The sequence below is a fragment of the Passer montanus genome, unplaced genomic scaffold (assembly GCF_014805655.1).
Source record: "Passer montanus isolate IOZ18808 unplaced genomic scaffold, ASM1480565v1 scaffold71, whole genome shotgun sequence".
Lineage (NCBI taxonomy): Eukaryota > Metazoa > Chordata > Aves > Passeriformes > Passeridae > Passer > Passer montanus.
The window spans coordinates 2,232,808-2,246,214 of record NW_024372259.1 but is presented as its reverse complement, the minus strand read 5'-3'; the positions used below and the strand labels follow the sequence as shown (position 1 = coordinate 2,246,214).

At 46.1% G+C, this 13,407-nt stretch overlaps 1 protein-coding gene across 2 annotated transcripts in view; it reads right to left on the bottom strand.

Annotated features, from left to right (window-relative positions):
- XPR1 (xenotropic and polytropic retrovirus receptor 1) overlaps positions 1–13,407 on the bottom strand; it is a 109,791-nt gene that overhangs the window by 6,734 nt on the left and 89,650 nt on the right. For both annotated transcript variants that reach the window (XM_039730321.1, XM_039730322.1), the window contains exons 10-11: positions 12,108–12,273; positions 10,281–10,472 (exon numbers count right to left, since the gene is read on the bottom strand). In XM_039730321.1, coding sequence (XP_039586255.1) covers positions 10,281–10,472; positions 12,108–12,273 — 358 coding nt within the window. The remainder of the gene's footprint in view (positions 1–10,280; positions 10,473–12,107; positions 12,274–13,407) is intronic.

The following is a 13,407-nucleotide window of genomic DNA, read 5'->3' as shown; positions in this document are numbered from 1 at the left end:
AAGGCCCAAGTGAGAACTCTAATCTCACCAATCTCTAAAGGATGTGCTTGCTTTCAGTTAAGTTATCCTGGGCTCAGTTCCCCTCTCCCTGCCTCTGTCTTTGCAGCAGCCTTTTCAGTGGCACCTGGGGTCACACTTGCTCCTGCTGCCTTTCTCACCAACCAGCTCTGCAATGCATTCAGCTCCTGAAAAAAATTCATTAAAACCCCAAATCACTCCCTGGTAAAATGCCCTAATCAGAACTAGCCCATTGTCTTCAGTCTTGGCCTCCAAGTCCTTCCTTTAATCACTTATCCTCCTTTTCCTCCTGCCTGCAGTTCTGTTTGATACCTTCCTTCCTTCTGTCCTCATTGGTATTCAGCTGGTGTGCAGAAATATGTTACTGCTCCAGGCAAGCAATTATAGCTGGGTCTCTGCTGGCTGGTCCTAGCAGCCCTCTTCACTTCTGCTCAGGGGGAGAGAAAATCAAGGCATTCATATTCTGCCCAGAGGCTCCATCAACTCCTGGCCTGCCGGTTTTCCAGGAGCAATACAGAGCTCTGCATATTTATGATGATGTCAGGGTCTATTTAAGCAGGAACTGTTTCATCCTGTGTGTTTTTTCTTTGTTTAATGAGGTGCTAGAAAACACCAAAAACCATGAGAGAGAGGCTCTGGATGAGAGAAGCACTCTGGCAGATCTCAGGCTCTCCAGGAAGGAAAAAAAGAGGAAGTTTTCAGTAGCCCATGGCACCAGTGACATCCCCCCAAGGGAGGCAAGAAGGACCTTCCTGCTCCAAGCTCCAAAGGGCACCACCACAGAGCAACCTCCTGAGCTGCTGTTATTCAAAGCAGCACGTGCAGGACAGAACAGCAGCAGCACAAGACCTCTGAAGCTGCAGGTGCAGCTCCGAGCCTGAGGATGGGCTGATTTCAGTGCTCACACAGCCTGGAGGTGTGCAGTTATGTCAGAGGCTATGTGAGTCCACAATGCTCCTCCACTTGCCACAAAGCCTGTGGGATGCAGCGTGCCTCAGGAGCTGTTTGCAGCCTTCACCACAGAATTTCCATTAGCATCCTCAGTTTACCCTGTAACATGCAATTCCAGCAGATCCTCTGCACAAATACACCTCAAATTGCTCCAGAAGGTCAACGAGATAAATAATGGATGGCTTCCACCTTTGAACTGGAGCTGTGAATGGCCACAGTCCCAGAAAACAGCCAAAGGCACTTGCAGCAGCAGAATTTACTGCCTGCAAAAACTGCTGATAGGCAATATCCTGGATCCCCAGACCAGCCCCAGGGGCCACAGAATCTGACTGGCATTCTGAGGGAGCACTGCCCCGCAGAAATCACAGCCCCTTCGAAGCACAGGCAAGAGAAAAGGCTGCTTTCCATCAAAGAGAGACAGCGAGTGCTCTCCTGAATGCTGTTAATATTGACTTTACCTCCAAAGAATTCAGCTGTTTACCCTGCTGAATTATTCTGGGGAATGTAAACACTATATAGCATTCAACACAGCAAAAATCAATGCCATGTATTATTGAAGGGCTGGATAAGAGCACAATGGCCCTTGATAAGCATTCCTGGCGTGTCACCCACCGTGGGCTGTGCTGATGGGGAGCACTCTGATAACAGCTGGAGGTTATCAGGGAACACAGCCAGGTAAGCCCTGCTACACAGAGCACCAACCCAGCCACAGCAGCTCTGCCAACTAAACAATGCCCAGCCCAGGCCTGCCAAAGGCAGCCTCAGTCACAGATTGAAGCAGAAGCAAAGCACAAATGTATTTATTTAGTGTGCAAGGCAGCTCTGAGCAGGCCTAGGGATGGTGTGTGCCCATTAACTCCATCCCAGCACATACAGAGCAGGGTGACAGCTAGAAGTGACTTATCTACATAAGAAGTGCCATCAGAGTGACATCCCCAAGCATTTGTCTAACATCTCAGTGCTCACAGCGCAGCATTACCTCTCCCCTCAGTAATTAGATCTCTTAACGAGCGGGTAGCGCTGCCTTTCTGCCCAGCCAGCACGTCCTGCTGTTTAACCATGATCAATGGCACAACCAGGACCTGACAGGGGACTTGATGCAGTTAAAAGGCAAAAATAACCCACAGGAGCACAGGCAGGACTCGCTGTGGAGAGCTGCTGGGCCCTGCCAAACACCGACTCTTCCCTAAAAACCTTCCCTTGCACTGTGCAAACCTCTGCAGCCGCCTCCGGGCACAAAACAAGAACTGTCAGGAGGCAACATCTCATCTCTTCTTTTAGCCAAGAGTCTGCATTGGCAGAGCAGGGAAATCCCCAAATCGTGTTTGGATTAAAAACCCTCTGCAGGTTTGCATTGGTTTGTGTCTAATTTCAAGACGTGGCAGCAAACTCCTGGCTTGTACCTCACCGAGTGACAAGTGTGATTTAGCTGCCAGCAGGAGGGAGCGTATCAGTCCTGGCTGAGATCTGAGCTGGTTCTTTCCTGGTGCCTCCTGGAGCTTTTGAGAAGTGCTCTTAGGGAAAGTTTAATCTCTGCCTTCAGAAGGATGGGGTTTCCAATCAGAGCATTTGCCAGAAGTCTCACTAATAAGAATATCTGGATTCATGATCAGAAATGAATAATATGGGAATGGGGACACAATGTCACCTGCTACCTCTGTAGTCCTTTGACATCCAACAACAGATTCTTTCAAAATTTACTTTTTTTAAAAGCAAAAGAGAAAAACTGTTAGATGACTGCATCTCCTACATTTCTGCACCACACAGACTCCAGACCTGTGTGTATCTGACAGGAAGATTGCTGGTAATGCAGCCACTTGCTTTCCTTAAAATGTTCCATTAAAAAAAGGGTCAGGCTTCCCACCTTAAGTGCCTGTGAAATTAAGAATCAGTAGGTCACCCTTTTAACTTACACCTCATTCATTAGCACTCCCATTTCCCCAGCCACCTTTAACACAAAGGCATAATAAGTGACGTTTGTGTTATTCTAAAAAAACAAAAGCTACTTAGAGAGCTATAAAAATTTTAGTAACAACCAGTCATAAACAGCTAAAAATGAAGAAATTATTTAAATTATTAAAAAAGAAAGTTTCCAATAATTTAAGAAACCCAACAAAACTAAGTAAAACAGAGTGTACTCAACCTATCTTTATACTCCAAGACTTTTAAATTAAAGCAAAAAGTTAAAATAAAGTAACAAAATAAAATTTTAGTAGACACGGGGGCAATACCTATTCAATATTAAATAAAACTTCAATACCTGTAACAAATAATTATGTTATAGTAAGAGGGCAATTAACCAATCTAAAAAAGCTTATTTTTACAAACCATCAAAATACAAACTTAGAAAACAAGTGAAGATTCATAAGTTTTTATATATACCCAACTCTCCAAAGGCACTGTTGGGTAAGAATTCATTAAAACAACTAAAAGCAAAGATCACATTTAAAAATAAAGACACTATTTTAAAAGTAAAACATCAACAATTTGTAAAACATACTAAACTTAATATTAACAATTAGTAAAATTAAAAATAAAATGTGGCTGCTCCTGCTGCAGCATTCCAGGGATGCTCCTGCAGCATTCCAGGGATGCTCCTGGCCCCACCCCAAGCACCATCACTGGGATACTGGGCTGAGTGTCAGCAATCAGCTGAGCTAACAGGAAACCAGGAGAAAGCAGGGCACCACAGAGCCCTGAGGAGGTCAGGGGCCAGGATGAGAAATGTTTGCCCATGGCAATGCCTCCAAATTCCTCACTAATGACACTGCTGCCTCTCTGATGGAAAGGATCAGAAAGACTGCCTAATGAACACAACTCATTACTGGAGGCCTCCTGGGCACGGGATGACAGGGTTGCAGACAAAAATTCATCCTAGCTCCCAGCAATGTGACAGACTGTGCATGTTTTGGCTCCAAATAATCATCCTGGTGGAGTTGCCAGTGTGCCGTGCTGAGGGAAGGCGTGTGAAAACGGCAAGTATTAAGAAAGAAGCCAGTTAATCCCATTACAAAGTTTGTTTTACTTCAAGAGGTCAATCCAAGCACTCTATAAGGCTCTTGTGACACCTAAATCAAATGCTGACAGCTCTTTCAGTGCTGAGGAAGAGGGGGAGAGATGGGAGGTCTTGTACCAACACAGAAGTGAGTGACAGCTCTTTCAGTGCTGAGGAAGAGGGGGAGGTCTTGTACCAACACAGAAGTGAAGGAACAGGATCTCACAAATGCTGCTTGCTTCACTCCTTTGTGATTTTAAAAGCTTTGTGCTTACAAAAATTCTACATGTTCATTTATTTTGCCTTGCCCCACCCCCTAAAAATGAACTTCTCTAGCTCAGCTGGGGGACTGTACACTGCTGCACTGCTGTGATTTCAGTGCCAGCTCTCACATCTCACTGTCTCCTGCTGTAAGCATGCAGGATCACAGCACTCTACTGTCCCACCTACCAGCAGCCTCACGCCACGGGGCTGCCACCTGCAGCTTCTAACACAGCAATGACAAGGGCTAAGTGACACAACCAACCACCCAGAGAGCTCAGGTGCAGCCAGGTACCTCCTGCAGCCCCTGGTGGCACAGCTGGATGTCACCATCAGTCACCTCTAGTCACCATCAGATGATGCTGATCAGAAACCTCTGCAGTCGCCTCCCGGCACAATTTAACCAAAGCAGCAGTGAAGAATTGTCAAGAGGCAACATCTCCTATCTTCTTTTAGCCAAGAGTCTACATTTGTAGGGAAGTCAGAGGCCCTGCAGGGGACAGAGTGTGGCAGAAGCAATGACCTGTCCCAGCCTGACGTGGTGTCACCCTGGGAACGGCCAAAGCCATCCTGATTAATGAGGAGTGGGCAGCAGGGAGACACCTGGGAATCTTCCACTGCATTTTCCAAAAGCTGCACATTTCCCATTCATCTTCCTCTGGTCAGACCTGTTTGAAGCTCTCTATTAATAAGGGATGGTCCAACACCTTCCGTTAATCGCAGGATGGCTTTTGCCTTGACACTCCACATCTCTATTCCTTGGCCCTTTTCTCTCAGGGCTGCCTTTAAAAATCATAAATTAGACATTACTGCAGAGGAGCCTCTTTCTGAAGTGATGGGGAGAGCACAGACAGAAGCACTGCCCTTCAGAGACAGCTCTATTTAGTTAACTTCCGTATTTTTAATTACTGCCAATTTCCTGCGCTGTTTAATGAGAAAGTGCATGGCAGTTCCATTATCTTAGACTGACCTAGGGCTCTCCAGGGCACCCCAAGCCAATGGTAACTGGTGTTCAGCAGGCTTATTTGGAGTACCTGGAAAAACCATGGGAGCAGAATGGAAAAAGAGATGCTTACTCAAGTTTCCAGGTCATGTGGATTAACTTTGGAATAATTCAGAGGTCAATAAACAGCAGGAATCTACTTAGACCACAAGGATTTCATTGAATAAGGTGTGTGAATCAAACTGACAACGTCCATAAACCACCCTGCCTTTCAGTTAAAGGATAAAATCCCACACAGCCAACAGTGAAGTAAACAAAAAATGGTCACACTGAACCAGCAAATCCCACAAAACAAGAAAATTATGGAAGAGAGGCACTCAAGAAGCTCAGTTCTTCAAGCACAGAAGCTAAATCTATATTTTGGTATTTCCAATGATACCATGTGAGCAAGCTGCATCAAGGTGAAAAAACTGTCAGCAGCAAAACCATGTCTCATTTGAAAAGGAGTAAAGTTGGAGCATAAATCATGACTAAAGCTTCAGATGTGACCAGCATTCCTTGAGCAGTACAACACAACTGTTTCTTAGAAGAGCTAAACACCTAAACATAACAACCCTATCCTACACAGCCTGAGTCAGGTCTGAGTGAGGAGTGAAACCAAAGCTGGCTATTCCAGATATGTCAGCGTGCCTTCTTTAATGCAAGCACAATTTATACAAGAAGGGATGCCTGTGGATTTCCCTCTCTGGGATCCCCTCAGTGTTAAGGAGGACATGGTGTAAGGAGGACATAGATATGTCAGCGTGCCTTCTTTAATGCAAGCACAATTTATACAAGAAGGGATGCCTGTGGATTTCCCTCTCTGGGATCCCCACAGTGTAAGGAGGACACGCACCTGCTGGAGTGAGTCCAGAGGAGGCCATGAAGATGCTCAGAGGGATGAAACACCTCTCCTGTGGGGACATGCTGAGAGAGCTGGGAGGGTTCAGCCTGGAGAGGTAACTAGATGGCTCTGGTGAAACCTTAGAGCCCCTTCCAGTGCCTGAAGGGGCTCAAAGGGAGCTGGAGAGGGGCTTTGGACAAGGGTCTGGAGTGACAGGACAAAGGAGAATGGCTACAAACTGACAGAGGGCAGGGATAGATTAGATGTAATGAAGAAATTCTCCCCTGTGAGGGTGGTGAGGCCCTGGAACATGTTGTCCACAGAAGCTGTGGAACACACCCCTGCAAGTGTTCAAGGCCAGGCTGGACAGGGCTTGGAGCAGCCTGGCACAGTGTAAAGTATGTGTGTTGGAACTCCATGATCTTTAAAGTCCCTTCCAAGCCAAACCACTCCACGATTCTACAAATGCTGTGATAACGTGGACTGAAGTGGGAGCCTCTTTCCTGGTGCACTTGTCAAGCAGAGCACATCTGCTTTTGGCAGAGTGAAAACACAGCAGAAAGCAGTTGCGTGTCAAAACAGCGCCGCGCTCGGGGTGAATATTCCGCCGCAGGCTTGGCCTTAATCATCTGCTTCCCCAGCAGCACGTAGGTTTCCCTAGGGATTAAATAAGGCAATGCAATACTCTGTTGGCTGGCTATGGGGAAAGCTACTCAGCACTGGCAGGGAACTTAATGCCAGCACTGAGCTCCTTAGTGCAAAGCAAGGGTGGGAAAGAAGGGGACAGAGCGAGCAGGGACCGGCGGCTCCCCGGTTGCCAGGTAGCTTCGAGTTACAGCCATGCCTCATTTGCCTGAGCAAACACACCCTGCAGCACTATATTTACAGAACACGGCCTTTGCTTCCCATTCCTTTGGGAGAGATAAAAATACTGAGAATTCCTCCTCTGGGAACTCAGCAACAGTTGTCCTCGTGTTGTTGCTGTTGTCCCTGAAACGTGGCTGTGCTTGCGAGCCGTGCTGGAGTCTGCACTCGTCTGTGCCACCACTGCTTGCTCCAAATTATGATCTGGGGTAGCTCCTCTCCCGTTTGCTTCACTAATCCCAGTGATTCCTGAATATCAAGATGACAGCTTGGAGTTACCCCTGTAAAGGTGGTCTGGTCCCAGACCAACAGCATTGCAAGTTTCGGAGCAAAATCCTAACAGAATTCACTTTGCTCTCTTAGCGGTTTGACATCCAAACTGCAATTAGCAGAGAAAATTGCACCCTGCATCTGAATCCAAGGGAAGGAAAGGAAAGAAATGGCTTCTCCCAGGGAAGAAAGAATCGGAATTATGCACTGCCTGAGCAATATGAATTATTAAACAGGGATATTTTGGGGAAACAGATACTTGTCAGAGCCCACAGTACATGGTGCTGCTGGGGGGATCCTTCACTAGAGGAGGTTTGGAGAAGGGAATACCATGGATTAGAACAGAAACATGACTTAATAAGGTGGCATTTGTACATTTGTTTAGTTTGAGTTGTTTTCCAGCAGCAAGCCCAGGAAAACACAGAATGCTGTCAGTGCACTGTGTATGCATTAGCTGCTCTCCACAGCAGCAAACCCTGCCAGGCACACAGCCCATCTTCACAGGGCACCTAAAAACTGACCAGTGTTCAAATGAAGGGAGGAAGATGAGACCTCTCAGAGGGCTGTGATGTCCCCAAGCCTCCCAAGAGGAGAACAGGCACTGGTGTCCATTACCTGACCTCCCAAGGAAAGAGCAGGGATTGCCCTCTTCTCCTTGGCAGCCAAAAGATGTCATTCCAGAGGTGTAAGTCATAGGCTTGCAAGAACAGGCATGGAAGACTGTTAAAATAAAACTTGATACCACAGAAACTAATGGGTTTGTTACTGAAATTTAGAGCAGGTCTGAGGAGCAAGGATCTTCACCAATTTGACACCTGTTTTGGGCAGCACTTTCTTCAGAACACACAGCTCCCCCCAGCAGATGTTTAGGAGGTAAGAGAGGGATGTTTGCTATCCTTGGGCAGCCACAGAGAAGGTGTGGGTGAGCAGCACATCTGTTTTCAACAGTAGCATCATAACTTGATAACAAACATTCTCATTCCAAGTTCCAAACAAACTAGCGATCTGTGTAAAGCACTTTGATAAAATTGGCTTCTTAACAGGTACAGCACACAGAAAGTGCATTTGTGGCAGGATGGGAACAGGCCTACAGGCCTGAGGGGACATGTCCAGGGCTTTAGGCAGCCCTCTGAAAAGCCCAGCACAGTAACATTTACAAATCTCTGCTCACATGTAATTTCCAAAGGCCACCAAGCTTCCAAATTTTTTTTTATGACACCAACAATGATGTGCCACTGACAAAACTGGACAGACAAAAGCTGGGAGTCAGCAACTGGAACAAGGCTCATAAACACCTCATTACAGCCCACTCCCTGCCAGACTGGGAAAGGGGACACCAGTTATGCGTGGCAATGACCAGAACCGGGGGAGCAACACTGGCACGGATCAAAGCTTCAAGGGCAGAGGAAAGAGATCAAATTCTTCAACAGGACCTTTTGACAGAGGCTGGTTTTCCTCCTGGTTCCAACCTGTCCTGGGTTGTAGGATTTGTGTGTGTTCTGTTCCCATCTGCCAGAGCTGGGGCAGTTCTCTGCTGTTCATGGGGCAGTTTTCTTTACCTCTCCCACAACCAATCCTCCCTCCAGGAGATCTCTGCTGTTCACGGGACATTAATCATTAGTTATCCTCTGTTCATGGCCAGGGAGTGTCCCTGCATGGCTGATCAAATCAATTTTCCTAGTACAGAACTGTTATTCCTATTCCCATATCTTTGCCTGAGAGCCTCTTACTTTCAAAATCATAATAATTTGGAGGGAGGGGGTTTCCATTTTCCATTTCAAGGGAGGCTCCTGTCCTCCTTAGCAGACACCTGTCTTTTCAAACCAAGACACAACCCTACCCCAGCTGAAGGCTCTGGCAATGTGTCCCTCCCAGAGGCAGGCAGAGGCATTAGTCAGCCTCCCCAGAGCAGCTCTGGCTACAAAAAATGTAAGCAGTGATTCTGCAGCCAGGGAATCATCCCAGGCTCTGGCAGTGGTGACTAACTGGACTGAAGGGCTGCAGAATGTCACTGAGCAAACAAGTTAAAACAGGAATGAGCTTCAGGGACAAGGCAGCATGGAGGAGATGCACAGGGGATGCTCCCAGAGGATGCTCCCACACCAGCTCTGGATACAGAGCCCAAGTCCCAGCCTTCAGCCAGCTTGTGGCACTGCCCCTCCCTGCCATTAGAATACACTGACAAACATCATCAGTGTGACTCTGGGCCCAGCTATGTCAAAACAGACATTTCTTGGCTGCTGGAATTTTTCTGACAACCCTGCCACCCCTCCAAAAAACCCAGCATGTTAACTAGAATCATGCCTTCAACACTTCTCCCTGCCTCACCACAGGAATATTCCAGGCTAAGTAATTGCTCACGACTGTGTGTGGTTGCTAATTTCTGGGAATATAGAAGGAAGATATTCTCAAATGAAAGAATACAGCTTTTAAGGCTTCAGAACAATGAAAGGCAGGGCAGGGAGATTGCCTGAAGTGCAGAAACTAAAAGCTTTTTCCTTCAGAACAAGAGTAGAATCGAGTAATTGTCGTTTCCAGGGAGATGAGGAACTTCAGGGATCAGAGCTCAATCTGCAGTTAAATGGATTGGAAACAACTCCTTACCAGCTGCTGAAAAAACATGGATAGAATCACACAGGAAAATCAGAGAGAGCTTTTTTCCCTGGCACTGTGCACATGCCTTCACATTTAGGAATGATGGACTGATTATTTAGATGATCCAGGTTAAATATTCATGAATGTTAAGGGAAAAGTATTTGCTGTGCTATCCCTTTCCTCATCTATCTCCCTCCCATTCACCTCCCTTCACAGCAAAACCTGACAGGTATTTCAGCTTTTAAAAGACAAACCTAAAAATTCCCTCCCCCGCTGCCTAAGTGCAACTCTAAGCAGACCAGGGATGTGAAAAACACCTAAAATAAGATCTTAAAACACTCTTTACAAGTTGGGCAGGCCCCTGCCTTTCCCCAGAGATGTTTCACAGGTGCCAAAACACAAGAAGCTTGCGTTTCAACGGGATGCCAGATTCTGAGCTTCTCTCGTGTGAAAAAAGCAAACCCCAGGAGCTGCACAGGATTCTCCAAAATCACCAATACCTTTGTGAGTGCTGTAGAGGGCTGCAAATGTCACCACGAAGAAGGTGGTGGAATATTTTCCAGCGTTAACCAGATGAAAGGCCCGTTTGTTATCGCGGTAACGGCGCAGGCACTGGATGAATCGCAACCAAGCAGGGATGCACTGGACAACTGCTCTCACTCCGTAGGAGTAGCTGTTACAAATCTGATTATCTGCAAGAAAAACAGGAGTGGAAGCTGTTAAGGCAAAGAGTTAGTAAGTTTAAGAACTGCTGTTGTCTGCAGTATCACTTCATGGCAGTGATTCCCCACCAACAGCTGGTACCGAGGCACACAAACAGCAACCCAAAGTAGCTCAATATTCCATCTTGGAGGTGTTCAGGTGACGTGATATCAATAACACATCCAGACAGATCACCATCTAACTCTCTCATCCTGCCAGTATAACCAACATGCTCATTAGAAATGATCTATTTTTAAATGTGCTCAGCGCTGTTGGCGGGACTGTGAATAATCAAATTAAGGATGGAATTGCAAAAGGCCTTTGACACTGGATTTTTGTGCATAAATGGGAGAGCACTTAGAAACTCTGCAGGACAGCTCTAAAAGGCTACTTTGCCAAAGATGTCCTTGACCTGTTTTCCTTGTGCATTGTAATAGGAAAAAACACATTTCAGTATGGGACTGGGTTTAGCGTTTTTCACTTTGTTTTTTAAAAAGCAAAGCCAAGGCACAGTCTGGTTTCAAAAACGGAGAGGAGAAGCAACCACACCACAATGCCATTGTGTCCCCTCCTCCATGTTTGAAGGCCTTCTTTTTATTAAGGCAATGACCAGGAAACCCTCAGCTTTTCCTGGAACTCCCCAAGAGCTCCATACTCTTCTGCTGTCTCCGCACATCTAAACCAAACACCCTGCTGCCCAACATTCATTTGTTTCTCATTCACACTAAGGGAGACACTTTATTAGCTGATATTTATCCCAAAACACCGTGCTATCATTCCACAGCTCAGATTGGAAGAGGACAAATTGTTAGGCACACAGTTGCTTTATGTATTTTAATTTTATTTTTAATAAGTCAATATTTAGCTGCTCGCAACGCTGCCTTTTAAAATGAAGGGAAAGATCAGACAGATTGGAAGAACAAAGTGAACCCTGATGCTTATTGAAGCATACAGCAAATTCTCTCAGCAAGTGTCAAAACCATCAGACAATATGATTTGCCAGCAGTCACTGCTTGAAATGGAAAGTCAACAGTGAGGAGACAGGTACTGTTTTGCCACTGGGAAGGCCAAAGTCAAAATTCACATTCCAGCTCTGTGCTCCTTCTGGCTAGAAAATAAGGGAAGACAGAGCATGGACAACCCTGACAGAGCAGCATCAACTCAAATCAAGTAAGAGGTGGCACCAAGGAGCTCCTCCATCCTCTCTTGCTTTGGAATGGAGCCCATAAAAACCAGGCTACAGCACAGACAGCTGTGCTCAACAAGCTCAGGATTCTCATGATGAGCAACAGGAAGAGGCTAAAGGCATGGTTAAACTACTATGAAATAAAACAACAATGCCAGAAAAATGGATTTCTCTTTCCAATCAGGAGTGCTGTGTCTAAATTCTTTGATGGATATAGACATTGGGCCGAATAACTGGATTAGGAAATGAACACTGATGTGAAATTCCATTTCTCCGAATGGAAGTAACAAAGAGGAGACTCTCTCTAATGTCACGTTTACAAGAAATGCCAATTATTTCTGTTTCCTGTACTATTAATAACCCTCTTTAGAACAGACAATTAGGAAGCTGCCTGGCTCAGTGTTTCTCAGGTCACTTTGACCCCATTCCCATACTCTACCTGTATTTGCCAGAAGTCCAGCATTGTTCTCCCACTGAACCTCAAAGCTGTAGAAGCAGATCATGTATTCCAAATCCATAAGTATCACGACCAGGCTGTTGAGCTGATCAGCCAGCCAGAAATCTGCGAAGCCTACCTTGTGGAAGGGAGCAGTGAATACTCGAAACTGTCAGGAAAAACAAAGCAGGAATAATTCATGGCTGTGTCAAAGGCATCCAAATGCAGTGGCAGGACATCACAGAACTGAACAAATATGGAAAGAACAGAAATGCTTGAAGATTTATTGCTGACCTTTTGCTCCTGCTGACAAAAAAGGATAACTGTCTCCTCACTTGCAGTACAAAGAACATTCCTGCTTTCCTCCTCCTGTATGCATCTATTCCTGTGCCCCCCCAGCCTTTTGTTTTTTACTGGCAGAACAGCCCAGTCTCCTCTAACCAAGCTCTTTCCCAGAAAATCCCAGAGTTCTACACAGCTCCATTTCCCTCACTGCCCCTCACTTTGATCAGCACTTTCTTTCAGGCACTTACATCGTGTCCATTGACATCTTCCACGTTTACCTTCCCCCTCACACTTAATGTCAGTTGGATTTAGACCCTCAGCACAGCCATTAGTCTGGTCATGCCTTGGTTTACTTAACTCATGAGTTGTTCTTTGGTGTTAGAAGTTGTGACAGTGAGGATTCTTACTGGGTCTGCCAATGCCTCCAGCAGGGAAAGGGTGAAAGAAAAGGCAGAGGAAATCCTATTGCCTGTCAGCTGGACTCCCCCTCAATCCCAGTCCACTTTCCCTCTAAGCCTGAAGAGCAGTTTGGCTCCTTCCAAAGCAGACAGTTTTCTGCTCCATTACCTTTGATTACCCCTCTCCCTACCCAGTTAGTTGTAGTTACTAATGGCCAATTTCTCACAGAGAAGGCACCAGCACCATCCGGTCATTCTGGGATTTATGAACCTTTAAATTAATGAAAGCACAGGCTAACACTGATCTTTTATACTGCTCTCCTTATTAACCTGAAGAGTGCACAGCTGCAGAAAGCCAGGAAAGGACTGGCACATCCCCATCAGCCTGTAATGCAGATTTAAGGCTCTGCTCCTAAAATTTCAAAGCCAAATAGGGGATTAAGAGTTAGTGGCATAAAGCAGATATGGATCTTGACCCAGCAAGCTCTGTGCTCATGTTGGATGGCACCTATTCCCAGGGGTCAAACAAGGCCAGCCTTTAGGGAGGGCTGTCTTCAAAGGTGCCCAGCTGCAGGACAGAGGTCAAAAACCACACCAGCCTTCCCTACAAAAGCTCCTTC